General features: G+C 46.8%; 2 protein-coding genes across 4 annotated transcripts; one reads left to right on the forward strand and one right to left on the reverse strand.

Moving 5' to 3' along the window:
• Positions 1-334: 334 nt before the first annotated feature.
• Positions 335-16,686, forward strand: CIB2 (calcium and integrin binding family member 2). Of its 2 annotated transcripts, none has more exons than XM_081964766.1 (6): positions 335-976; positions 4,818-4,852; positions 7,120-7,231; positions 11,252-11,399; positions 13,465-13,660; positions 15,547-16,686. In XM_081964766.1, exons 1-6 carry the CDS (start codon positions 914-916, stop codon positions 15,566-15,568), a joined length of 576 nt encoding a protein of 191 aa, XP_081820892.1. In that variant the 5' UTR covers positions 335-913; the 3' UTR covers positions 15,569-16,686. The 2 variants fall into 2 exon arrangements, with proteins under 2 accessions (XP_081820892.1, XP_081820893.1); XM_081964767.1 differs by lacking the exon at positions 335-976 and adding an exon at positions 1,000-1,172 and having other exon boundaries at positions 15,547-16,682.
• SH2D7 (SH2 domain containing 7) lies at positions 15,770-26,647 on the reverse strand. 2 transcript variants are annotated; one of them, XR_014176356.1, is made up of 6 exons: positions 26,574-26,647; positions 24,793-24,954; positions 24,467-24,556; positions 22,897-23,059; positions 19,336-21,977; positions 15,770-18,392 (listed from the first exon to the last, which is right to left on the reverse strand). XR_014176356.1 is itself a non-coding variant. In XM_081964765.1 (6 exons), the coding sequence occupies exons 2-6, from the start codon at positions 24,951-24,953 to the stop codon at positions 18,342-18,344; spliced, it is 657 nt and encodes a 218-aa protein (XP_081820891.1). In that variant the 5' UTR covers position 24,954; positions 26,574-26,647; the 3' UTR covers positions 15,770-18,341. The 2 variants fall into 2 exon arrangements, 1 of the variants encoding a protein (XP_081820891.1); XM_081964765.1 differs by having other exon boundaries at positions 21,786-21,977.
• Positions 26,648-26,843: the final 196 nt, after the last annotated feature.

Consider the following 26,843-nt stretch of genomic DNA (forward strand, 5'->3'; position numbering starts at 1 on the left):
TCTTAACTAATTAAAGGAGAGAAGCAACCTAGAACTAAGGAGAAATTTCCTGACAGAGAGAACAATCAACCAATGGAATGGTTTTCCTTCAGAAGTTGTGGGTGCTCCAACATGGGAGATTTTTAAGAAGAGGCTGGACTGCCACTTGTCTGGAATGGGGTGGGATCTGCTCCTTGAGCAGGGGGTTGGACTAGATGATCTCCAGGGTCCCTTCCAGCTCTATTCGGATTGAGCAAAAGCTCTTCAGGAAATATAGCCAAAGCCCCAGATGTTGTGGATGCTCCAACACTGGAAGTGTTTAAGAAGAGATTGGATAACAGTTTGTAACATACAGGGTTTCCTGCCTGAGCAGAGGGGTTGGACTAGACGACCTCCAAGGTCCCTTCCCACTCTGTTATTTTGCTGTCTGTTCTTCTCATCCTCTGCTCTCCTTCTCTATAGTACAGATGGATCATTCTTATTTTGGTCAGTGGGCAGATCAAGGAGAAGCATGAATAAATCCGGGCAAGGACATTTATCTTGTGAGAGCTTCATTCCTGGAGGCTTTCAAGAAGAGACTGGGCTGCCCTCTGTAAGAAATGGTGTTAGGGTCTCCTGCTCGGGCATGGGGGTTGGACTAGATGACCTACAAGCTCCCTCTTCCAACTCTGCTCATCTGTATGGAATCTATTTGCTGGCTTTCGGCCATTAAAAAAACCCGAGACGAAGTGCTGCCACCGTGTGGCCGAAGCCGCGCAGCGCACGATGGAGAGAGCGCTTTTCTCTCCGTGCCTTTGAGATCGGAGGCAGCCGAGATGGTTTCTCCAGACCTGGGAGGCGTCTCCTCCGATTGTCTGCCTCCAGCAGAGCCCTCCTGCTGCCCCCCCAGGGACGAAAGAGGGAGCCCAAAGCGCCTCCTCTGGGCCTGATCTTCATGGGGGAGTTTAAGCCCCACTCCTCTGCAGGGAGAACGGGCACCGCGAGTCTTTTGATGCAGGTGTGAGATTCTTCCCCCCCACCCTTCCCCTCTTTTCTTCTCGATCCGGTCACGTCGCCTGCTTGGTCTCCATGCCAGCAAGACCCCCAGGCCCTAAATCTTGGCATGGGACGCCTCTGGACGCAGGAAGGTGCCTCCTTCGAAAATGGGGAATAAGCAAACCATCTTTACGGATGAACAATTAGATGCCTATCAGGTGAGGCTGGGCTGGGCTTGGGGATGCTCGGGGTGGAGGGGGAGCATGAGGCTCTCTGGCGGCCTTGAAGGCTGGTGGGTCTCCCCAAAACCCCAGGCAGCATCTTCTCTTTCCTGGGGGGGGGGAGGGGGAGAGTCGCCTTTCTCTAAGCTTGGATGCTTGGTTAGGAGGCTTCCTTGCGACGGGGCCCCTCCTTCCATCTGGCCTTGGGGGTCAGGCTGGGCTGAGAGGCAGTTTTCCAGGATGGGGGGGAGAGACAGAGAGGGAGAGAGAGAAGGGAGAGAGATGGAGGAGGAGGAGGAGGAGGAGGAGAGAAGGGAGAAATGGAAAGGGAATGGGAGAGAGGGAGAGGGGGAGAAATAGGAGAGACGAGAGAGGGAGAAAGAGAGTGAGGGTGAGGGAGAGAGAGAGATAGAGCAGGGGAGAGAGAAGGGAGAAATGGAGAGGTAGTGGGAATGGGAGAAGGGGAGAGATAGGAGAGAGAAGGAGAGAGTTGGAGAGGGGGTGAGAGAGGGCTGGAGAGATAGAGGAGTGGGAGATAGATGATAGATAGATAGATAGATAGATAGATAGATAGATGATAGATAGATAGATAGATAGATAGATAAATAGATAGATAAATAGATAGATAAATAGATAGATAGATAACGTTTGGGGCAGTTGGCCCTCCTTGGAAAGCCCAAGGTCTGTTGAGTGAAACCCCGAAGCTTTCCAATCAGGCTGTCGAACCTTGTCAATTTTCCCAGATCCCAGGGAATTCTGGGCGTTGAACTCCATAAGTCTCCACGCTGTGCTGGCTGGGGAATTCTGGGAGCTCATAAACCTTCAGGTTGCCAAGGTTGCACGCCCCTGCTTTGGATGACAGGTGTGGCGGGCGAAGCAGCGAGTGCCCAGAACGCCTCCTGGGCTTTGTACCAGTCCTGCCATAAAGACACCCTCCTATCTGTGCCAGGGAATCTGCTGCCCACATACCTCTTGGATGGGCTTCGTTGCCTCGGAATGCCCCTTTTCAAACCGATGTGCCAACCTGCAAGGGCGAAACCGTGGAGGGTATGAATCAGGCCCCCCAATTGACCCTGCTGGACATCCGAATGGTCCATGCTTTCCCCTGGTGATCCTCAGGAACATCCCAGTCAGAGGATCGGTCCACTCCCATCACGAGAGCTCCAGTGGAAACTGGAAAGTGGGAATCTCCACTCCCATCACCTGTTCTACTGGCCAACGTTAAATAGGAGCCGATTTTCCAACACAATAACCTAGGCTGGCCCAGGTTAGATGGCCTGGACTGGGAAGGATCATGGGAAGTTCTGTTTTGCTTCGTTCTCCTGTTCCAGCCAGTCAATGAAAATGATGGAACTGGTCCTTGTGCCGTGGCCAACGCCTGCATAACTGCCTTCCCTGACTTCCTTTTGGAGCCTTCCTAAGGGAACAGGAATTGGCGTGGACTCCTTCTTCCCGTCCGGAAGGTTCAAAAGGAGGGCAAGCGACACCCTTGCAAGTTGGAGAATTCAATTCCCGAGGTTCAAATCCACAATTTTAAAGCAAAACGGCCTCCATGGTTATGTCGGTTTAGGGAAACGTTGCAATGAAGTGGATTGTTGTTTTTTTTAAATGCATGGAAACCTCTCAGGGTTGAATAGAATAGAGTAGAATAGAGTAATATAGAATAGAAGAACAGAGTTGGAAGGGACCTTGGAATTATTTTATCTGTACGGCGTTTAACCTGCATGATCTCATCGGAAATTATTTCATTATGAAGGGCATCATGTCAGACCCAGTAAAACTTTACACAAAGATAGATAAAGGAGGGGGGGAGAACGGGGGCGGCCATGTAAGCATCAGAAATGGATCTTACTTAAACGGCCATTTCCATCAAGTGGAAAGAAGAAAGGAATGGATTCTCGTGGTTGAAAAAGAAAAAACGCTATCGTGGAAGGAACTCTTCTGAAGAGAAATGGGATTTTTCAGAAGATTTCTCCTTTCTATTTCATCAGGTTCTCATTTTCTTAGAGGATAATTCACTTTTCATCAGTCTCAGTTTTGGTCTTTCTGGCTGACCATTTATACAAAGCCACGATCCTACTGTAAAAAGAAAATAATAATGATAATACATAACTCAGTTGGATAGAGACTGAGCAGACGCATGTGTAAATCACAGAAAACGTGGCTCCTTTTAATTCTGAAGAAGAATTAAACCCTTCTGCCAACCTTTGAGGTATTTTATTTTATTAGTTTAGTTTTAGTTTAGTTTTAGTTTAGTTTTAGTTTAGTTTTAGTTTAGTTTTAGTTTAGTTTTAGTTTTAGTTTAGTTTTAGTTTAGTTTTAGTTTAGTTTTAGTTTAGTTTTAGTTTGGTTTTAGGTTTAGTTTATTAGTTTATTCTCTCTCTCTCACCTTCCCTCCCTCCCTCCCCCCCTCTCTCTGAATAATGATGCTAATTTGGCTTGAAAGCAAACTGAAGTCGAAGGCCATTTCCCCTCTGAACGATCTGAAGCCATTAGCCCACAATAAACGGTTTTGCTTTCAAATCCTTCCCCAGCCGAACGGGGCTAACCGTGGAGCCTCCATGTACAGGCATAGCCGAGGTTGCCGAATACAGTGCTGGCCTCCAAGATTTGGCTCTGGAAAACCGAAAAGGCTTTCAGCTTAATGGAGCTTGGAAACTGGACGCTGGGTGGGAGGGCAGAGTTTTTCCTTCCCCCTTGGAAGTTTGGGTTACCTTGCCCAGTTTCGGACTTCGCTTCTGGTTAAGTAACGATCTTGGCTACCGATCCTGGCTGATAGAATTACACCAGGAAAGAAAGAAAGCTCTGTGTGTGTGTGTGTGTGTGTGTGTGTGTGTGTGTGTGCATGTGTGATTAACTAGCATTTCTTTGTTTCCCCTGCCAGCCTTTTGCCAAGGGCCACCGACACTTTCCTCCCCACCAAGTAGTAAATATGGTGCAAATTCAGGGAAGGATCCTAGCTTGTTTCTCTTGCAGGGTTTCAATATTTTGGGGGTTGCCCCGAAGAAGAGAGGAGGGGGGGGGTCAACCTATTCTCCAAAGCCCCGTTGAAGAAGCTGGAAACTGAGCTTAGGGAAGAACCAACCCAGAACTAAGGAGAAACTTCCTGACAGTGAGAACAATTAATCAGTGGAACTGCTTGCCACCAGAAGTTGTGAATGCTCCAACACTGGAAGATTTTAAGAAGAGATTTGACAACTATTTGTATGGAATGATACAGGGTCTCCTGCTTGAGCGGGGGGTTGGGCTAGAAGACCTCCGAGGGTCCCTTCCAACTCTATTCTGTTATCCTGAAAGTGTCTCCTGCTTGAGCAGGGGGCTGGACTAGCAGGCCTCCAAGGGTCCCTCCCAACTCGCTTATTCTGTTATTCTTTCCTCTCTAGAAGGATGAGAGAAAGCGTCTCCCTGCGTTCTCTGTAACCTTATTCGGCCACCCAGTCCTACCTGGAGAGACTTGAGCCCATCAGCCACTCCGTAGGCAGGAAAAGAACCCTTCTTAACAACTGAACACTCTTCCAGTCCAACCCCTTGGTTAAGCAGGGGGCTTTATGCCAGAGGCTTTCTCCTCTGCGGAACATGAAGAGGTCTTCTCCTCTGCAGGTCCCCTGCAATGCCCCCTTTTTTCTTTCCTTTCTCATGCAGGATTGCACCTTCTTCACACGAAAGGAGATCCTCAGGTAAGCAGAACACACACCTTGTTCCACCCTTCAGGTTTGTCCGGGGAGAGGCACCAGATGTTGCTCAGGTCCTTCCTTGGGGGGCGGGGGGGGGGGCAAGGAATTAGAGAAGCCTTTCTACCTTGAAGGTAAAGGGTATACGGGTGACTCTTCCACACGTGAACCACAAATGAATGGGTGTTTTTCGGAGCTCTGTTGTGCTTCTTCCTTCCAAGTTCTGATAAAGTCACAGGCCTTGTGAGTTGTTGGCACACTCAACAAACCATTTGGGACATGGATTAAAAACAAAGCAACACATGTCACCACTGTCCATTATTAAGGGATGCGGTGGCTCAGTGGCTAAGAGGCTGAGCTTTTCGATCAGAAAGGTCGGCAGTTGCGGTTCGAACCCCTAGTGCCGCATAACGGAGTGAGCTCCCGTGATGTGTCCCAGCTTCTGCCAACCGAGCAGTTCGAAAGCACATCAAAAATGCAAGTAGAAAAATAGGAACCACCTTTGGTGGGAGGGTAACAGCGTTCATTGCGCCTTCGGCATTGAGTCATGCTGGCCACATGACCACAGAGACGTCTTCAGACAGTGCTGGCTCTTCGGCTTTGAAACGGAGATGAGCACCGCCCCCTAGAGTCAGGAATGACTAGCACATATGTGCAAGGGGAATTTACCTTTAAATTCCACATAGGATTGTGACTAATTACAATCTAGCTAAAAAAATTATGCTGCGTCCTAGAACAAGACCATTTTTTTTAATGTGTTGGAAGAAGACAACAATCTCCAGGCTGAACGAACTAAAGCTATTCTTTCTGTTTGTCTTGAGAAAATCATTATCCTCTTCCAAACTCATCATCTCAGCTCAAAGCCAAAAGTCCATTGGCGTTGGTTTGAATTCACGGGACAACGTTCTCCTAATAACGGGTTGTCCAGAGTAAGCTCTCTTTAGGAATCCAAAATATTCTCTCTCTCTCTCTCTTTGCTCCCCGTAGCAGAGTTGTCCCTGCTGTGTGCAGTGTACCTGAAAGGTAAAACCAGAGAGGAGCATAATTTATGCTGGTCCAGCCAAGGCTGCAGGACTCGGAGTCCTTTCAGAGAGGGTTGCTTTTTAAGAGAACAAAATGTGTCAGCGGAAGGCGGGATGGGAAAAGAAGGCGGATGTTTTTGCCCAGGTTTTTCGCATCCAAGCAACTTTTTATGATGTCTTCCTGGGCAAAACTTTGAACTGGGCGAGGCTGGGAGCTTAGAATCATCAACACCAGGAGAGTTCATCTCCCTGCAATCTGACCTTATTTCTTGGACTTCAAGTCTCGTGGTCAGCAATTCCCCCAAAATGTAGGGTTGTTTTTTTTTTTCCTGGCCTCCCAGGCTACAGGGGGTCCCACATCTAGGGACGGCAGAGTTTGCGACTTCTGTACCACTGAGGTTCATTTTCTTGGTTTCCTAGAAAAATTCTTCTCTTGTTTGAAAAGGAGAATCCGAGACTTAGTTTCACGTGAAGCCTGTTTGAGGGCCTGAGCATCCCATTAACCTGGTGGGGAAATCGCAGCAATTCTCTGTTGTGGCCTGCCAGCAGCTGGCAGTGCTGGCAGCAGATTTGGACAGTGAGGAGGGTTGGGGAGGAACCTGGGCCAGTCCTGGAGACTGGGAAAGGCTCTGATGAGGGCTCTGTGTCAGAGGCAGAGAGGGGGCCAGGGCCGTCTGACAGTTATCAGCTGCCTTCAGAGTCAGACATCAGTGAGGCAGAAGAACAGCTGGAGCCTGTTCCCAGTGTGTGCATGTACAGAGTTGCCAGATGAAGGGAACAGCTGAGGAACGGGTCAACTTGGGAGTAAGGCCACAGGTGGATGATGAATGGCCCCTCCCAGAGGGAATAAAAGAGGAGCGACAGGGGAGTGGAGTTTGCAGGAGACCATTAGTTCCCTTCATTGGTTCATGACTCTCCGAGACTCCTTGCCAGGTTTTGCAGAGATCGGCCTGGCAGCTCTCCAAGCCAGAGAAGGTCTGTGACTGTAAATCCTCCCTCGAAAGACTTTGCTGGGTGTGAATGAGTGGAATTCACAGTCAATTAATAAAAGGGGCTTTTGCCGGGACCAGGAATTGGCTTCCTGCTCTTGGTTAGAACATTCTGAAAAGTTTTGGTGGCAGATCTCCATGGGGTGACCAGAGGACCAAAAAATCAACCCATGGGACGCCTGATGACTCTCCTTGAAGCTGGCAGACAAATCTTGCCTAAGGGCTATTTTCTTGGTCCTTAACTGTGTCTGTTTCCTTACAGGTTGCATGCCCGTTATCAAGAACTGGCACCAAACATGGTTCCCATGGATTATACCAAGAATCCAGATGTTAAACTCCCTCTGCAGCTCATAGAAAACATGCCGGAATTAAAGGTGAGGCAGAGCGAGTGAGTTCAGCCTTATTTTGGCTGATATTTTCCAGCAGGCAGCCTGTAAAATCTCTGGGGGAGGCGGGAGGCAGAGAAGGCTGTAAAATCTGCAGGTTTTACAGATGTAGCTGCAAAAGTCTAGCCTCTTGTTTTAAAGATTTAAAATTATCCCGTTAAGACTTCGGCATTGAGAGGATGGGGCTCTTAAACATCTGCATGGATTGCATTCTATACGGACGGCCGTGGTACTGATAAGCTCAATTTTTTCTTCCTTTCTCTGCCTTTGCAAAGCAAATGAGGATGGGAACAGACCACAATAATGAGCATGAATAGATTTCATGCTGAACCATTTGCCCTCAATCATCAGCTTTTATTGCCCGGCAAGAACGTTGCATATCTCTTTTTCAGTAGAGTATTGATTTTTCTTTTCTTTTTGGCTAATTGAATTCTCCCAGTAGAAGAAGGTCCATCAGCCATCCACACATAGAGATAAATCACATTTACATGCCATTGAAAAGAGCTAATAAAACAGCTAAGAAGGGAAAGAAAAAAGCCAGAATATATTGTCTGCAGTAACCAGCGCCTAGATAAGCAGGAATTAACACCAGACAAATAATTGATCAGAAAACAATATCCTAACCAATTACCAAGGGGAAAACCACACCCCACCAACATGGACAGGGGAAATTACTATATGTATACACCGTATTTCCCTGAAAATAAAGACAGGGTCTGATTTTCTTTTGACCCCCAAAATAAGCACTTGGCTTTAATTTTGGGGAGATCTTATTATTTTTGAGGTGCAGGAGGCGGCGAGTGTGGTCCCCTCATGTCTGCTGCTGTGTTGCAATATATTCAGGGAGGTCTTATTTTCAGGGGAGGGATTATTTTAGCGCATGCGCCCCAAAGCCTGATTGGGCTTATTATCCAGGGAGGGCTTATTTTCAGGGAAACAGGGTGAACAGGGAGCAAACCTCACATTCATTTACACGGATGGTGTTACCTATTTGGCTAGTGAAATGTCTGAAAGAAAACCACCAAGCTCAGAAAGCACCAAAGTCTCCATAATTGAATTCTTTTGTTGTTGTTGTTGGTCTTTATTTGACTAGTTTGTTTTGGGGCGCTCGTTTTAGACTTCCCTTTCTTCCACACTGGAGGAACCCTTGTGTGAGATAACCCTTGGCCTAGCTTCTCTCTGGCCGTGCTCCTAAGTGACTTTGACCTGTTCTCAACCCTAAGGGGGATTGGTTTACACTATATCTATAGCCTTGTAACTTCATATATTGACACTGAGAGATCAACAGCAGGGAACAGGAGGCTAGAAGGCCAATTCTTGGGATTGAGTTGCCCTAAAAAAGCAGGAGAATTAATGTAATTGCTAAGGTCTTCTAGAAAACTCCTGGGAGGGAAAGCAGAACTCCCTGGTCAGCGTGAGAGTTGAAGCCCATACATCTTTAAGTTCCCAAAGTTGAAAACAAAAAAAGTAGACCCCAGCAATGGGTCATAAAGAATACAATGGTGATAGGAAGTTTTGAACAAGCTGGTTTTCGCTATTGAGTTCACTGTACTCGTTCACACTTCTAGTCCACATGGAAAAAGGCAGGTCTTGTTCTGACCGAGGCTTCCTGTACAGTAAAAAGCACACAATTAGGTCCAAAAACCCTCTTTTTATTTCAAAGGCTGTGAATTATATTCATCCACAGCCCGTAATGAGTCCAAAATAGTTTGTAAAGAGTCCTACAGCAGGCTGCCAAAGTCCTTCGGGATAAGGCTGATAAGCAACCACCTTTATCTTCCTTGAAACGCTGCCAGAGTCCTAATTGGCAGTTAGCATGGCAAGGCCACATGGAGCAAAGAGTCAAAAAGTCAAAACGGAGCTTCAGAAGGGAAACTGACCAGCATGAACCAAGTTGCTTCCTGCACAGGCTTCTGTGCCTTTGTTCCTCCTTTATTCCTAAGGGAGCGGCCAATCACCTCCAAGCCTTACCCCCAAGTCGTCCCTTCTGTCTTAACTGTTCTTGCCTTCTGGCAGCTCTGCGCATGTGTGCACTGGGAATAGGGGGAGCCTGTTCCTCTGCCTTGCTTGTGTCCGACTCTGGAGACTCTCGGAGGCAGCCCATAACTCCAAGATGGGCCTGGCCCCCTCTCTGCCTCTGACGCAGAGCCCTTTTCCGAGCCTTCCGAAGACAAATTCCTTGTGTGTCCAATCACTTTTGGCCAATAAAGAATTCTATTCTATTCTATTCTATTCTATTCTATTCTATTCTATTCTATTCTATTCTATTCCATTCCACTCCACTCCACTCCACTCCACTCCACTCCACTCCACTCCACTCCATTTTCTTCTAGTCTAGTCTATTCATATTATTTCTATTTCTATTATTTTCTATTTCTATTTATTTCTATTTCTATTTCATCCCATCCCATCCTATCCTATAACTTTGGGGAAAAAAGCATATCCGTGTCTCTTCCTGATGACCCGATGGCCACTTTGCCATTTCTATCAGTTCCACTTGATTGAAATGGAAGAGGGTCTTGTAGATCCAATAAAAGGAGTCCAAGGATGGCGTTTGTCTGGGGGGGGGGTCTGCCTTTCCCAGCCGAAACGCACAGGGGTATACATATATATATATTAATCCATTCCCTGCTTCCGAAGGTGTTGAGTGGATCCGTCTGCAGACGGCCATCAGAGTAACTGGATCCAGTGGTAATGCAGTCCGTTGTAAGAGACACCGACGGGTAGTCCAGAAATGGGAGAGACTGTTTCAGCTCCTGAGATGTTATATCTCTGGGCAGATCTATCTTTTGCTTCCTCTCAGGTTCTCCTTTGGGAACGACGGGAGAGAAGACACGATGTCTGTAGGAAGGCATTCACACACATTGCTCCCCGTCTGAGGCACTGGGTTGAATTTCTCAACTTTAACCCCAGCTTCTTGCTGGTCCAAATTTAAACTGATGTTACTTTCTTTTATTTAATTTTTTTTAAAAATTCACCCAGCTTGTTTGTTTGATATGACCTTCTAAGGGACCGTTTTTTGCACTGGCTTTCTTAAGCGTTTTTAGCCCACAGTTTTCCCTCGTACAATATAGAATAGAATAATAGAGTTGGAAGGGACCTTGGAGGTCTTCTAGTCCAACCCCCTGCTTAGGCAGGAAACCCTACACCACTTCAGACAAAGGATTATCCAATCTCTTCTTAAAAACTTCCAGTGTTGGAGCATTCCCAACTTCTGGAGGCAAGTCCTTCCACTGATTGTTAATTGTTCTAACTGTCAGGAAATTTCTCCTTAGTTCTAACTTGCTTCTCCCCTTGATTAGTTTCCACCCATTGCTTCTTGTTCTGCCCTCAGGTGCTTTGGAGAATAGCTTGACTCCCTCTTCTTTGTGGCAACCCCTGAGATATTGGAAGGCTGCTATCATGTCTCCTCTAGCCCTTCTTTCTCTTAAGCTAAACATACTCAGTTCCTGCAACCGTTCTTCATATGTTTTAGCCTCCAGTCCCCTAATGATCTTTGTTGCTCTTCTCTGCACTCTTTCTAGAGTCTCCACATCTTTTTCTACATCGTGGCGACCAAAACTGGATGCCGTATTCCAAGTGTGGCCTTACCAAGGCATTATAAAGTGGTATTAACACTTCATGTGATCTTGATTCTATCCCTCTGTTGATGCAGCCTAGAACTGTGTTGGCTTTTTTGGCTCCCCCTTTTTTTAAAGATGTGTGCTTGTGTGCTGCAAAACCAGGAAAGGATTGGGTATTGGTACAAAAAGATGCAGCTGCTTTGATGAGTCACATTAAGGACCCTTTGCTTTCTTGAATGGACTCATGGAAGCAGCTGCAATCATTTCTTCAGACTCGAGCAGTAGCCTAAAAAAAAGAGACAGCTGCTTTCAAAAGCCTCTTGCTTCTTTGCTTTCTAAATAATGTCTTCCGAATTTAAGCATGCACACCCCTGATTTCTATTACGCTAGTTTTTTTGTTTTTGTGTTTAAAGGAGGGAGCTAACAACGTTGTCTCTCTCTGCAGGAAAATCCCTTCAGGCAGAGAATCGTCCACTCTTTCTCAGAGGATGCAGAAGGAAGCCTCAGCTTTAATGATTTTGTCGACATGTTTTCTGTACTTAGTGAAATGGCTCCCCGGGAACTGAAAGCAATTTATGCCTTTAAGATTTACGGTAAGATAAATAACAGGGTGGGTAGAACAGCTGGCTGGGGAATTCTGGGAGTTGAAGTCCACCCCTATTAAAGTTGTCTGGAGTCTGGAGGTGGCTAGTGAGGAAGAAGAGGAAGACCTGGGTCCAGTGCCTGATGGGCGAATGCACAGAAGGCAGAGGAGAGGAGAGCAGTGGAAATCTATGGGCTGGTCCTTGGGATGGAAGAGCTACTGCTGCTAGCGAAGCAAACTCTGGGTTAGAACCCCCGTCCAGTATCCCTATGGCCGTGATGGCGAACCTTTTTGGTACTGAGTGCCCAAACCAGAAAGTGTGTGCGTATCCACGTGTGCAACAGAGCGCTGAAAATCCAAAGAACAGCTGGCTGGTGCGCGTGTGCCTATAGAAAAGGCTCTGCATGCCCTCTCTGGCATGTGGTGCCATTGGTTTGCCATCGTGGCCTTATGAGAAACAGCTAATTCTCAGCAAGATCTTTACAATCTTTTAAAGATTTATGCCAAGGAGTGGAATAATAGCAGGTTAGAAGAGTGTTTCTCAACTTTGGCAACTTCAGGTGGGGTGGACTTCAACTCCCAGAATCCCCCAGTCCAGCATCCTTTTGAGAAGCAGCTAAAATTTCTCAGCCACAGTGCATGCCTTTCTCTTGGAGGTGACTTTGTGAATCTCCCGTCCAGTAGTTTGCATTTTATGGCACAAGTGGAAATCTTTTTCTCTTAATTGTCTCCAGTAAGCTACTGGTATGACCAGCTCACCCTCTCCTCAAACTCCTTCAGCGAAGCCATCCTTCAGCGTCAATTTAATTTTTAATGTCTGCTTTTCACCACCACCATTTCTGGAGGGCTACGAGGTCCAAAATTCTTTGCAAAAAAAAGAAAAGAGGAAGGATGTGATTTATTTCCTTTGTGGCAGGAAAGACCTGTCAGATGCCAGACCTTTTCCCAATAAATCTGCCTCGACAGATTTACCGTCCATACGCAACCTGTTAAATGTCATTCTGCTGGTTTCTAATTAAATAGAACGGATGGTAATTCTGCTTATTGAGTGAAGCACAATAAAACAAATGTTCAGCGTTGGCCTTTTAATCACCAGCCTATTGGTCATTTGCTAGATTCATGATTGAGGATAGAGGAAAGGAGGAAAGACACCTTCTCCAGATGCTCGGGAGATTCCAACCAGGAGAAGTGGAATGAAGGGTGGATGGGGTTGGTTGAAGTTTAGACATCCAAGCCACGTGAAATAAATCAACGCATATTGTTGCGGGCCGTCTGTCAGCCCTCAGATGGAGAGTCAACAGCCCCTGGGTCTGGAGGTGGCTAGTGAGGAAGAAGAGGAACAGCTGGGTCCAGTGCCTGATGCGCGAATGCACAGAAGGCAGAGGAGAGGAGAGCAGTGGAAATCTATGGGCTGGTCCTTGGGACGGAAGAGTCACCACTGCTACCAAAGCCTCACTCTAGCTCTCATCTCCCGGATGGACAGACTTGTTATCCCGCAAGAGAATTTTTTTGCTGGGACTGCTGGCACTTGGGAGTTTGGGAAACATTAATCAATAATAGATAACAGAGTTGGAAGGGACCTTGGAGGTCTTCTAGTCCAACCCCCTGCCTGGACAGGAAACCCAATACCGTTTCAGACAAATGGTTATCCAACATCTTCTTAAAGACTTCCAGTGTTGGGGCATTCACAACTTCTGGAGGCAACTTCTGTTCCACTGATTAATTGTTCTCACTGTCAGGAAATTTCTCCTCAGTTCTAAGTTGCTTCTCTCCTTGATTAGTTTCCACCCATTGCTTCTTGTTCTACCCTCGGGTACCTTGGAGAATAGCTGGACTCCCTCTTCTCTGTGGCACCTCCTCAAATATTGGATATTTGGCCCACTAGAAAAATTCTACCCCATCTACTTGTTTCTGTGCAGATTTGTAGGAAGCCCTAAAAAAAAAGAAACCACGTCACTCCATATCCCCTTGACCGCAGTGCAGGGTATGGGATCTGTAGTCCCAGCCCAGTTGAGGGGGGGGGGCAAAGAGAACAACCTGACCACCCTTTTTCCTTCCTGTCTTTTCCTTCCTAGATTTTAACACCGACAACTTCATTTGCAAATCTGACCTGGAGCAGACGCTGAACAAGCTAACCAAGGAAGAGCTGACGGAGGAGGAAGTTAGCCTGGTGTGCGAGAAGGTCATCGAGGAAGCAGACATGGATGGCGACGGGAAGCTTGGATTCTCGGATTTCGAGAACATGATTTCCAAAGCTCCAGATTTTCTCAGGTAGAAGAAGCCTGTCCAACATCGGCCAAGGCTCCTCAACCTTGGCAACTTTAAAAGTGTGTGGACCTCCACTCCCAGAATTCCCCAAGCCAGTATTGTTGGTGGGGGGAATTCTGGGAATTGAAGTCCACTAGATCTTGGTGAGGCTGAAGAACTCTGGTTTAAAGGCCTGCAGCCAGATTTGAATAGGTTGGAGATGGTCAGAAGAAGACTTAAGGCAAATCAACAGAATGAGAAGGGACCTTCCTGGACTAGGTCATCTAGTCCAACCCCCCACTCCCCCCACCAGCCAAGCAGGAGACCCTACATCATTTCTGACAGGTGGCAGTCCTGTCTCTTCTTGAAAGCCTCCAGGGATGAAGCTCCCACAACTTCTGAAGGCAACTTCTGTTCCATTGATTGATTGCTCTCACCGTCAGAAAATTCCTCCTGATTTCCAGGTTGAATCTCTCCTTGGTCAGTTTCCATCCATTCTTCCCTGTCTAGCCTTCAGGTGCTTTGGAAAATAGCTTGACCCCCTCCTCTCTGGGGCAGCCCCTCAAATATTGGAAGATGCTATTCCTGTCTGCCCTGGTCCTTTTCTTCCCTAGACTAGCCAGGCCCAGTTCTTCCTACGTTTTAGCCTCCAGGCCTTTGATCATCTTAGACAGATTCAGATTAACAGAGCTGGAAGGGATCTTGTAGGTCATCTAGTCTGGTCCCCTCTGCTCAGGCAGGAAACCCTGTATCGTTTCAGGCAGACGGCCGTCCAATCTCTCCTTAAACACTTCCAGTGCTCTAGCCAAAGCCCCACAGCATCTGGGGGGCTTTGGCTATGCTACCTGAGGAGCTTTTGCTCAATCCGAATAGAGCTGGAAGAGGCCTTGGCTGGTCTTGGGGAACCTGCATCCAACCAGGGGATCCTTTTCCTCCCGTGGGAATTGAGGGTAGCATTTTCTTGACTCCGGTCGAGGGCAACTCGCCTCTCGGTTTGGAAGGAAATAATAGATCATTGGGAAGGGGGATTGTTCTGAGAACCACCATCGTCTGACCCAACTGCTTGGTGGAATGACCTTCCACCAGTGCTAAATCCCACAGGCCCAAACTTCCAGGCAAGGGCAGAAGCACTTTACGGATTCTGAGCATGGGATCCCCGTGGGATCGTTTCCCTCTTTAAGGACAAAAAAAAAAGGGGAGGGTTTTGAAGCCACTTTAATGGCCCCATTAGCACTCGCAGCTGGCAGGAGTGTTCCACCCGACGAGGCTGGCTACGTTTTCGCAGGAAATGGTTTTATATCAATCATGGGGGAAGCTGAAACGTTCACACACACACACACACACACACACACACACACAAACACAGAGGTCTGCAGGATAGTGGGAGATTGAGAGAGGTAAGTTCACTCCACACCCCGTTTGAAGGTGGGTTGAAGAAGTGAGGTCTGGGCAAGATGCCAACTTTGCTTGGTATGAAATGTTGTGCTTTGGTGCAATTTTGTCAGTCTAGACCAGGGTTTCTTTCTCAAGCTTAGCAACTTTTAAGGTGTGTGGATCTCAACTTCTCTGCTCTCATATTGTGTTGCTTCTCTTTCCTTCTCTTTCCCTCCTTCCTTCCTTCCATCTTTTTTCCTTTCTTCCCTCCCTCCCTCCTTCCTTCCTCTCTCTCTCCATTCTCCCTCCCTCCCTTCTTTCCTTTCTTTCTCCCTATCTCCCCTCCCTCTCTTACTTCTGCCTTCTTTCCTTCCTTTTCGACACCTTCCTTCCTTCCTTCCTTCCTTCCTTCCTTCCTTCCTTCCTTCCTTCCTTCCTTCCTTCCTCCCTCCCTCCCTCCCTCCCTCCCTCCCTCCCTCTCTCCATTCCCCCCTCCCTCTTTCTGCTTCCCCCTTCCCCTCCCGTTTCCTTTACAGCACCTTCCACATACGAATCTGAAACCCATGGGTCTGAGCCACCGGAAGCCAGGCTGGCTGACGTCTTCCTGGCTTCCTTCTCCTCCTTTCCCGGATGCTGCAGCAAAGGTCTCGCAGGATCCTGTCCCAGCTGATGAAGGACCATGTCCCAAGATCTTTGGAATATCCCTGGATTATTATTATTATTATTATTGCTAACTCGGTTTTTATTTTTTTAAAAAACAACAACAACAACAACACCCCACAACGTAGGCCTGTCGCCTCTTGGGACACCCCTTGCTGGACTGTGATTTTTTAAAAAACGGGGCCACCCCCGAGTCGTCCGTGGACTTCTCTGTCATTTTTTATACGTGTCTTGTCCTCCTAGCCCTCTAAGCAAAAAGAAGACAAAAGGGCAACTTCGCCGAGATGTCGAATCTCCCCGAAAGGACTTGATCCAACCGAAGCACTGGAACTCCCAAGAGAAGGAGGTTCCCCGATTTTAAAAACCAGGAGACCCTTCCCCGCTGGATTCGTGCGGCAGGAAAAAAAAAAACACCGCCCAGTGCCCAGAACGAGGCGTTTCATCCACCGAGGAGGCCTTGGGTGAAGGCTTTTTTCCTTAATGAAACTTGAAATACGTCCTCCTCCTCCTCCTCGTTCCTCCTGCCCCCCCAAGAGATTTTGCATTAGCAAATCAATGCCTCTCCCACAAGGGAGACAACCACACACACAATCCTCGGTGGGCATTCTGGCCTCCTCTCATATCCTGATTGCATTAAGCTGAACGATTGCAAAAAAACCAACAACAACGAAGGAACAAAACGAAGGAATGAAAACAAAAGTAGGAACAACACAAAACACGAACCATACAACTTTCGCCAAGGCCAACCCCGGGGGAAGCCGCCTAAGGCAATTTTCCCTTCCCGTTGGATGCGTGACCCGCCGTGATTTCTCTCCTATCCGAAACCAGCTGCATTTCGTATTTTATTTGATTTTGTTTCGGTTTGGGTCCTCGGCTAATCAAAGCTAAGCATGATGACAATCACATCTTGCCACAATTTTTTCACACAATCTCCTGGAAGGGCTTTTGCTACATATTGTGTGGCTTCTGTAAATTATCCAAGAATTAAAACGTTGGCTGGTTTTACTGAGGGAGGATGGTTTTCTTTGAGCTCACCGTTGAAAAGAAAGGCTCTGGTTGTTTTGTTTTGTTTTGTTTTATTAATCCGATTTATTTGGCCGCCCGTCTCACAGCAAGAGACTCTGGGAGGCCTGGAGCAAGGCAGTGAAAACAGGAAAGGAAGAAGACAATCGTTGGTTCAAACCGTCATACAATCATGATTAAAAAGAGTTAGAAATTAGAGAAGAGGAGCTAAGAAAAAACTTCTTCTTTGTGGCGATTATCATCATCATTATTATTATTATTAGCTGGTTTTTAGCCCAGATGATGGCATGCAAGAAAGACAGTAGGGTTTTTTTTTTGTTTTGTTTTGGGAGAAAGGAGCCATTCAGATCCACACAATTTTTCCAAAATTTGCTAAATCTGTTTAGTACTGTGGCAAAAAAAAAGGAGGTCTCATTGGTCTCCCCAAAATTTCCAGGTACTGCCCCTTTATTTATGGGATCTGGTAGCAAATGACAATAGAACAACAATATTTATAGTGTTACAATATTTTTAAAAAAAAACAAAGATTAGTTTATCGAACTTAAGATCCAAAAATCAAATGAAGGCAAGTAAAGATTTGCGACCTTCCTAACTGGCTTCTGATAACTCAGTGGGGGAAAGAGCAGATGGTTCAATTAGTAACTGATTTGTTTAAGAGCCATGGTGGCGCAGTGGTTAGGGTGCAGTATTGCAGGCTAATTCTGCTGACTGCCAGCAGTTCAAATCTCACTGGCTCAAGGTTGACTCATCTTTCAATCCTTCCGAGTGGAATAAAATGAAGACCCAAGAGGCTGATTCTGTAAACCACTTAGGCACCATAATAAAGCGGTATATAAGTCTGCTGTTGCTAGTGCTATTAACAAATGTGGCAAAAAAAAGTCATAAAATTGACCCAACAGCCAACTTGTTTAGCAACTGGGAATTCTTGTGGACCAGGCAAGGAGTACTTTTACTAACAACAGCGGCTGTTTCCATTTTGTAAAGCCCAACAAATTCCGATTTAACCAGGCAGAAACCCGTTGCGCCAACAGGCAAACTTTGCATCCGTTTACTTGGAAGTAGATAAACCGAGATTATTAACTTTGCTTGGAAAGCCTTAAAAGCAGGAGGTGGAAGTCAATTTCCCTAATGAAAGGGATGGGTGGAAAAAAAATGGGACTTCCGGATAACCCTTTGTTCACCCTGCAGTGATGGAAACGAATCGAGCCATTAGGGATGTTTTTATTTTTTAAAAAAAGCAAGCATTTTTTTCTTTCTTTTTGCTTTTTTAAAAAAAAAAACGGAATAAAATCTTTTTGCTTTTCTTCTGATTAATCTCCTTTTAATGTCAGGGCGAAGAGGATGAGGGCAAACCAGACAGTGCAGAGGGGGAAGTCAAGGTCAACCCCCCCCCAAGATTTATTTTGCCTTCTGAGAAGACTCCCAGTCACCCACCCTCCAAGCTCCCTACAAGAGGCAGCCAAGGTGTATGGTGGCCCTGGCAGGCAGGCAGGCAGGAGTGACCCAAAGGCCGGGCATGGCTTCCGTTCAGAAATGGGGGACTGAGACATCCTGGCGGGTAGTTTTCCATCGCAACTTTGCCTCTGGTCTTTGAGCGGCGGCCTTGGGAAGAGAGTTTTTGTTGGAAGGCCCCTTTAAATCAGTGCCTTCAGGATTTGGCCTTCTTCTCTGTGAAGAGGAATCTCCTGGGCTTCTCATTCTGCCGGGGGAAATAGAGGGAGGGGGATCAGGGGGGTCGTTTCAGAAAGACCCTTCCCAGAAAATGCAGTTCTGGACACTCCTGGCTGGGTGAAAACCATGAAGGTTACTGGCTGGAAGGCTCTCCATGTGCTTGGATGTTGTATGGTTTTTTCCCCAAAAATTCGGGGGATTTTATCTCTCTCTCTCCGTTGGTCCATCCATCCACCCATCCATTCACCCTTCCTTCCTTCCATCCATCCATCCACCCACTCACCACCCACCCTTCCTTCCACCCACCCATCCTTCCATTCACCCTCCTTCCTTCCTTCCATCCATCCATGCATCCATCCATTCACCCTTCCATCCATCCACCCACTCACCACCCTCCCATCCTTCCATTCACCCTTCCTTCCTTCCTTCCTTCCATCCATCCATCCATTCACCCTTCCATCCATCCACCCACTCACCACCCACCCATCTTTCCATTCACCCTTCCTCCCTCCCTTCCATCCATCCAGCCACCCACTCACCACCCAACCTTCCTTCCACCCACCCATCCTTCCATTCACCCTTCCTTCCTTCCATCCATCCATCCATCCACTGACCCATCCATCTATCCTTCCCTCTCCCTCTCCTTCCTTCCTTCCTTCCTTCCTTCCTTCCTTCCTTCCTTCCTTCCTTCCTTCCTTCCTTCCTTCCTTCCTTCCTTCCTTCCCTCTCTCCCTCCCTCCCTCCCTCCCTCCCCTTCCCTTCCTGGATTTTGGATGTTAAACCTAGATAACCTTTCCTTTTAATTGACTACACCCATCATCCCCTACTATCATCCCCTACTTTGCTCACCGACTTCTCTGAAACCAAAGAAGACTCATCCTCAGGATTGGCCCCTATTCTGTACCACTTCGACGTATCCTGTTTGTAAGCCACTTCCCCTTTCCATGGGGTGAACATTCAAGGTTAAGTACCTTTTGGGTGACCTTTCCTTCTATTCTTCTCCCTGGCAGGTAGGGGATTTGCTCGTAGGGATCCTCCAGAGTTGCAGCTTGACTTGTGGTTGAGGAACGTGGAGAGTAAGGATCAGATATTTTTTCATATGGGCTCTCAGGGTTGATCTGACTCTTGGAGACCTGACCAAACTTTGTGGAGATTTGATCATAAGACCCTTTGGACCTGGTCAGGGAAGACTTGGGAGCCTTTTCTGAGCCATGGAAGATACTTTTTGCCCACCTGAACGATTCCTGAGTATTAGCTGTGTTGTCTGTCCATAAGGCAGGCGGCTGGTTTTTCGGCTGAAAGGTCTTCTCATCCACATGTTCCTTTGGAAGTTCAAACAAGGATTTGGGTTGGTTTAGTTGCCCATGTTCTTTGTTGCCCACCGACTTCGCGTTGATCCCAAGAGAAGAGACATGGAATGCCATGGAATTTTTGGATTTCTTCAGCAACGTAGGAGATAACTTTGAAGGCGGGCAATTAGGAACGGCTAATTTCTTGGATGATGGAAAGGTGGATGGATGACTGTGGGGCTCCGCAGATATCCAAAAGCTTTTGGGTTGGTCAAAGACAATCCCAGAGTAAATTATTTCTGGTTGAGCTGCCTCTGTAGGATTGGCTTTTACGGTGAATGGTGTGTCTGATTGCTTGGCCAATCCAAAGATGCTTCCTGTTTTCCTTTGGCAAGGAGAGGAATGACCTTGGTCCAGTCCTCCTACAGGTTCCTTTGCCTTTGTGTCCCCAAAATTTCTGCCCCCCTCTTTTGATTTCCCCAAGCTCCTTTGTTCTAAAGGAGGCTTCTTCACAGCTGAATAAATGGTTCCTTCACCTCCAACTTCTTCCTCCAAAGACAGGGACTCCAGCAAGCGGGACCGGTCTGGTATAGGTGGAGCTGCCTCTGGGTCCTCCTGTGTTGAGTAAAGCAAGGAAGGGAAAAAAGGAGAGTATGCAGAGGAGAATGGCTCCTTTATTAGAATTCTTCCTCCTTTATTAGAATTCTTTCTTGGCCAAGGGTGATTGGACACACAAGGAATTTGTCTTCGGTGCGTAAGCTCTCAGTGTACATAAAAGACATAAGGGATGAATAGAATAGAATAGCAGAGTTGGAAGGGACCCTGGAGGTCCTCTAGTCCAACCCCCTGCTTAGGCAGGAAACCCTACACCGTTTCAGACAGATGGCTATCCAACATCTTCTTAAAGACTTCCAGTGTTGGGGCATTCACAACCTCTGGAGGCAACTTCTGTTCCACTGATTAATTGTTCTAACTGTCAGGAAATTTCTCCTCAGTTCTAGGTTGCTTCTCTCCTTGATTAGTTTCCACCCGTTGCTTCTTGTTCTGCCCTCGGGTACTTTGGATAATAGCTTGACTGCCTTTTCTTTGTGGCAACCCCTGAGATATTGGAGGACTGCTATCATGTCTCCCCTAGTCCTTCTTTTCATTAAACTAGACATCTCAATTTCATATGTTTTAGCCTCCAGTCCCCTAATCATCTTTGTTGCTCTTCTCTGCACTCTTTCTACATAGTCATCATATGACTATGATGATGAATCATCCTTATAGTCAAAAATACATTCATCATGAACCATAAGATTCTACACGTAGTGATATTCGTAGGATACGAAATAAGCAATCAAAATCATACCAGGAAACTAAATAAAACAATACCAATCATAAGATACAAGTCACAAGGTTATAGTCCTAAGTAGAAAAGGAGATAGGTGATAAGAAGGCTGAGAAGAAGAATAGTAATACAGTCTTAGTAAATAGTTTGACTGTTGTGGGAATTAGTTGTTTGGCAGAGTGATGGCATGTGGGAAAAAAACTGTCCTTGTGTCTAGTTGTTCTGGTGTGCAATGCTCTATAATGTCATTTTGCTCTATAACTTCTTGGCTGAACCTTCTGACTGTGGACTCTTACTTGCCATGATAGAGAAGCAAAGAAGAAACAGAATATAAACTTTCCCCGTTGCTGAGTTTCAGCATCCAGTCTTGAAAGACGTACCACCTCAAACAGGAAGGAACATCAGAGATGTCATAATTAATTGCTACCAATTCCTCCCCCTTCGGAAGATGGTTTCCTCCACCCTTTGGCAGCCTCCTCAAGGCTGCCATATTGTTGAGTTGAGAACAACCAAGTGCATTCCTATCGCTTCCGTAGAGTGAGTAGGCTGAGGATATTTTAAATCAATGCCCCAAAATGTTGTATCTTGCAATGGTCAATGCCACCACGGAACTTCACTTCTTCTGAAGATCTCACCAGGAGTTACACGGTGAGTTTAATTATGGCACAAAATTGAGCCGCCCAAGAAAATTCTTGTATATGATCCAGATCTTGGATCCTTCTAACTTTCAGCTCCCATGCGTGCAAAGCAGGGATCCCACCAGTCTGGAGGAAGCTGGTTTAGATCAATTTCTAAAACCTACCTTTGAATTTTGACGTTCTTTGGAAAGAGACTTCTGCTCTTCCTGAAGTGGAATCCTTGGATGTCCTGGCTGATTGGTGAAATGACTCCGGGTAACCAGTGAATCAGCAGATGGGTTCCTGCTCAGCATTGGAACGTCTGCTCTGGAACTTCGGTCTGAAGATATTTCATCATAGATGCTTTTCTCCTCCAGCTATGAAAATGGAAGAACGTGGAAGAAGATACAGCATGCGGGACCATTACCACTAATTTAGAAATGCATGTAAGGTCTAGATAACTTCTTACTTCAAATTCTTTGGGCAGCCCAGAGACCAAAATGAACCCAAAATACCACCCCAACCTTTAAAAAGAAAGGTCTCGAAAGCTACAGCTATGGTACCTCAACAGCAATTCAGAAATATGAATTTTAGCTCTAAGGAAACTAAAATGGTACTTTGGGACTCAATTGCTTTCTTTGAAACTCATCAAAGTTGGTACTCAACGTGTTTTGATGGGAAAAATTTGTCCCAGTACTCATCGTTTGTTTGGTACTCAACACACAAGCTAGAAAGTATTGGGTGTTGGCTGCCTTGTGACTTACTACGTTATTCCTCATGTAGAAAATTTCATCACGCCTCTCAGAACCAATTAAACATAAGTATCGAAGTACCACTGTACCCCGTGATGCTAAAATGATGCTGACATTCTTGGATAAAGAAGGATATCTCTGGCTGTTTTAGGAAGCCTCAAGAGAGGGTCTTCTACTGAGTGCAACCCTTTAGGACAGGCTGGGTGGTAAGACAGGGACACTTAGCTAAATAGCAATTGCACTTAAGACTTATATACCGCTTCACAGTGCTTTCCAGCCCTCTCTAAGCGGTTTACAGAGTCAGCCTCTTGCCCCCAACAATCTGGGTCCTCATTTGACCCACCCCGGAAGGACGGAAGTCAACCTTGAGTCTGGTGAGATCTGAACTGCCAAATTGCAGGCAGCCAGCAGTCAGCAGAAGCAGCCCTGCAGTACTGCATTCTAACCACTGCACCACCGTGCCTCCTAAATGCAACAAAACAACAGGATCATAATTTACGTATGCTCAATGGGTTGGATCTATGGTTTCAGCAATCCGACCCACCTTGGGACAGGCCGATGTGAGGTTTTCTCCAAATGGCTGAATTTCGGACCTCTGGTAGTAGCTGATGAGTTCAGCCAAATTCAGATGCTTCTGAGTGTCTCCGGAGACAACGTATCGCCCGCTGCGGTGGCAGACGACAAAATGACGGCAGCGATCCTTCCCTCTGCAAGTCAAAAAGCCGGCCATCGGAGGAGCAGGCGTGAGGGCAACCTGCAGCCTCTCCTGACTCTTTTCTCCTCTCCCCAAAGGAAAACAAAGAGTCCCATAGACTCTCCAGGGAAGTCAAGCGGAATTTCCAGCTAATTCCAGATCACCCAGTTGGCGGCATTGTTCCTTCTCTGGTCTGCCTAGGTTCCGCCTTTCATTTGCCTCTCTCTCTCCTCCTGCCCAGGTGCCAAGTGAAGCCCCAGTTGGGGTGGGGAGTGGGGAGTAGGGGGAGAGAGAGACAGAGACAGAGACAGAGGGAGGACAGCCCAGCGGCTCTTCCTCCTGCCTCTCCTCCTGAATTCTCAAAGGGATTGCAAATTCAACCGCTGAACTGGGCAGTTTAGAGCCTCATGCCATGACGGTTTTGTCCTGGCATGAACAAGCTGAGTTTGGCACCCTGGGCTACATTTGGCACCAACCTGTGGCTTCTAGAGATGTAGTGAAGCCAGAAATGAAAGTTTCCTGCTGGTAATATATTTTATTGTGAAGGTTGCTTTGGATCATAGATTCTGTTCAGTTGCTACTAGCAGTTTGATCTCTTGTGGCCGCAATACTTCATTTGTCTATCAGTCCTTAATCTCCTTCCCTCCTTCCCTCCCTCCGTCTTCCTTCCTTCCTTTCTCTTCCTTCCTCTTTCTTTCTTTCTTTCTTTCTTTCTTTCTTTCTTTCTTTCTTTCTTTCTTTCCTGTTTTCCTTCCCCTCCCTTTTTCCTCCCTCCCTTCCCTTTCTTTCTTTCTTTCTTTCTTTCTTTCTTTCTTTTTCTTCCTTCCTTTTTCTTTCTTTCTTTCTTTCTTTCCTGTTTTCCTCCCCTTTTCTCCCTCCCTCCCTCCCTCTTTCTTCTTTCTTTCTTTTTCTTCCTTCCTTTTTCTTTCTTTCCTGTTTTCCTTTCCTTCCCCTTTTCCTCCCACCCTCCCTCCATCTCTCTCTCTCTTTCTTTCTTTTCCTTCCTTCCTTTTCTGTTTTCCTTTCCTTCCCTTTTTCCTCCCTCCCTCCCTCCCTTCCCGCAGCCCAGTAGGCAAACCCTCATTCCCTTCCTTCCCATGCAGTTTAGTTCCTTCCACTCTAGAAAAGATCACCTAGTATCTGCCCAGCCCTGTTTCCTTTCTTCAACACCGGAGCGTTTAATCCCGGGTCCCCCTGGCTGAGATCCTGCTTGCCTTCTTTGCCACCCCGCCAAAGGCTGAAAGACTGATCTGGAGAAAGCCCCCACAGTCGATCCTCGCGGCCTCTCAAGGACTGAATTCAGAGCGCCGGGGTGTGTAGAGAAAGAGACCAAACCCAACGGGGATTTGGGAAAAGAAAACTCACACCACGAACGGTGACATTTCTCACCTGTGGGGGAAGGGAATGTGCCAGGACTTACCGGTAGGAGAGGATGTAGCCGAAGGCTTTTTCGTTCAGCCTGATCAGGAAGCACCCAAATTCTCTGTTTTCCAGCAGCATCTCGGTTTCCCTGAGACAGGAGAGGAATTTTGACAAAAGATTCACATTTTAAATATAGCTGTGATGAAGACGTTCTAAAGATCAACACAAAAAAAGTTTTTAAAAAATAGCTGGCAATGATGTACTAGTTCTACAAGAGTAGACCTTCCATAATCTTAAAATACACGTGGCTTCCAAGCCACCTCTCCTCTTCCAGAAGAGGGAAATTCTGCTTTCTCTCGATCAGAAAAGGGGTCGTCCGCTTACTGTCTGCTGAGGAATCCATGGAACCAGTCTGGCAACTGGCCGTCTTGCAACAGAAGAGCAACCTGGGTCTCCAGGAACCATCTTAAGATCAGGTCCTTCAGCATCTCTGAAGGCTGCCGGTCCCTTCCTGAGGAGGGGGCTCCCACCAGGTGATTCTGCATCCTGCCTTCCAAGAAGAGATGCAGAATATCCCCAGGGAACCAAATATATATGTATCTTCTTCTTCTTCTTTTTTTTTTTTACAGCTTCCCAGAACACTCATTTGCTTATTGTGCTTCACCGGCCTTTGTGGATGGCTGACACCATTCATCAGATCAGATGTCCTTGGCTTGAGACCAGACAAGAGAACCTGGCCTGCCCCAAACTGCCCTAAAAGGAAGCATCCCTTTCCCCTCAATCAGAGACTGATGGGGATTAATTCTGCTTTGGGTGTGTGGTTATGGCCATTAACAGGCTTTAGCCATAGGGTGGATTTGTCCCAGTGGCGGGATTCAGCCAGTTCGCCCCACTTTGGGAGAACCGGTTGTTAACTTTCTGAGCAGTTAGGCGAACTGGTTGCTGGAAGTAATCATTAGGGTAGAGAACCGGTGGTTAAATGATTTAAATCCCACCACTGGTTTGTCCTGTATATCAGGTAGAAATTGGAAAGGGAAGGGAAGGGAGGAGGGAAAGAAGGAAAGGGAAGAGGGAAAGAAAAGAAAAGGGGAAGAAGGGAAGGAAGGAAAGGAGGAAGGAAGGAAGGAAAGGAGGAAAGAAGGACGGGGGAGAGGGAGGACAGCAGGAAAGGAAAGGAGGGAGGAAGGAAAGAAACAAAGGCCTGGAGACTAAAACATATGAAGAACGGTTGCAGGAACTGGGTATGTTTAGTTTAGTTTAATGAAAAGAAGGACTAGGGGAGACATGATAGCAGTGTTCCAATATCTCAGGGGCTGCCCCAAAGAAGAGGGAGTCAAACTATTCTCCAAGGCACCTGAGGGTAGAACAAGAAGCAATGGGTGGAAACTAATCAAGGAGAGAAGCAACTTAGAACTGAGGAGAAACTTCCTGACAGTGAGAACAATTAATCAGTGGAACAGAAGTTGCCTCCAGAAGTTGTGAATGCCCCAACACTGGAAGTCTTTAAGAAGATGTTGGATAGCCATTTGTCTGGAACGGTATAGGGTTTCCTGCCTAGGCAGGGGGTTGGACTAGAAGACCTCCAAGGTCCCTTCCAACTCTACTATTGTATTGTATTGTAAAGAAAGAGAAAGAAGGGAGGGAAGGAGGGAAAGAAGGAAGGAATGAAGAAAAGGGAGGGAAAGAGGGAGGGAAGAAAGAAGGAAGGGAGGTGGGGAATTCTGAGAGTTGAAGTCCATGCATCTTCAATTAGCCAACATTCATAAATCCTGCACTAAGCTGTCCTTCATCCTCAGCATCACAGCTGCTATCTTCCTTTTGGGGGTCACATCCTCTAGATGGGGGCATCTGAACACTATATTGCTGCTTTGACTCTGGCTTGGAACCTTCCACCGTTGTACCAGGATGCGAAAGAGAATCAACAGTGGATGCTTGGCAATTTCTGGCCAAGTCTCATCATCTTAACTGCCAGGTTTCATTAACCGAATCTTGCAACTCTGCAAATATTTCTCCTTTCCTTTCCTTTTACTCAATGGAAAAGCAGGGAGGGTCCCTTCTGAGATGCTTCCCACACCTCTTTTCCTCCAGTGGGCTCAGCTGCCTCTTCTCTACCCACTGCCTAGTCTGCAGCGCTTCCTCCTGTCTCCAAGGTCATTCTCACCTACCATCAAAAACCATCCCAATTCTCATTAAGGGCAACGCTGAAGGGATTGCAACCCCTTTGCTCAGTTCGTCCTGTTCCTCCTCTTGCTGCCCTCCCTCACCTGGCAGGGCAATGGAAAACCATGCAAATAATCCCACCCCTTCCTGGGGGAAAATGCAAATTTGTGCCTGTTAGGTGAACAGCATCATTTTACATTCAAAGCCTCCCAGACGTCAAACAAAAGAAAGTGGAAAACATGTAAATGTTGCAGACTCTGCACAAGTTCCTATAG

Source organism: Natrix helvetica (assembly GCF_964273705.1).
Source record: "Natrix helvetica genome assembly, chromosome: 12".
Taxonomy (NCBI): Eukaryota; Metazoa; Chordata; class Lepidosauria; order Squamata; family Natricidae; genus Natrix; species Natrix helvetica.

Coding starts and splice junctions, on each gene's coding strand:
- CIB2 (XM_081964766.1), top strand. CDS start 914: ATGGGGGAGTTTAAGCCCCACTCCTCTGCAGGGAGAACGGGCACCGCG. Junction 4,853..7,119: donor ACACGAAAGGAGATCCTCAG/GTAAGCAGAACA, acceptor GTTTCCTTACAG/GTTGCATGCCCGTTATCAAG. Junction 7,232..11,251: donor AAAACATGCCGGAATTAAAG/GTGAGGCAGAGC, acceptor CTCTCTCTGCAG/GAAAATCCCTTCAGGCAGAG.
- SH2D7 (XM_081964765.1), bottom strand. CDS start 24,953: ATGCAGAATCACCTGGTGGGAGCCCCCTCCTCAGGAAGGGACCGGCAG. Junction 23,060..24,466: donor GGCTACATCCTCTCCTACCG/GTAAGTCCTGGC, acceptor TTTGACTTGCAG/AGGGAAGGATCGCTGCCGTC. Junction 18,393..21,785: donor AAGAACGTCAAAATTCAAAG/GTAGGTTTTAGA, acceptor TTCCCCCGGCAG/AATGAGAAGCCCAGGAGATT.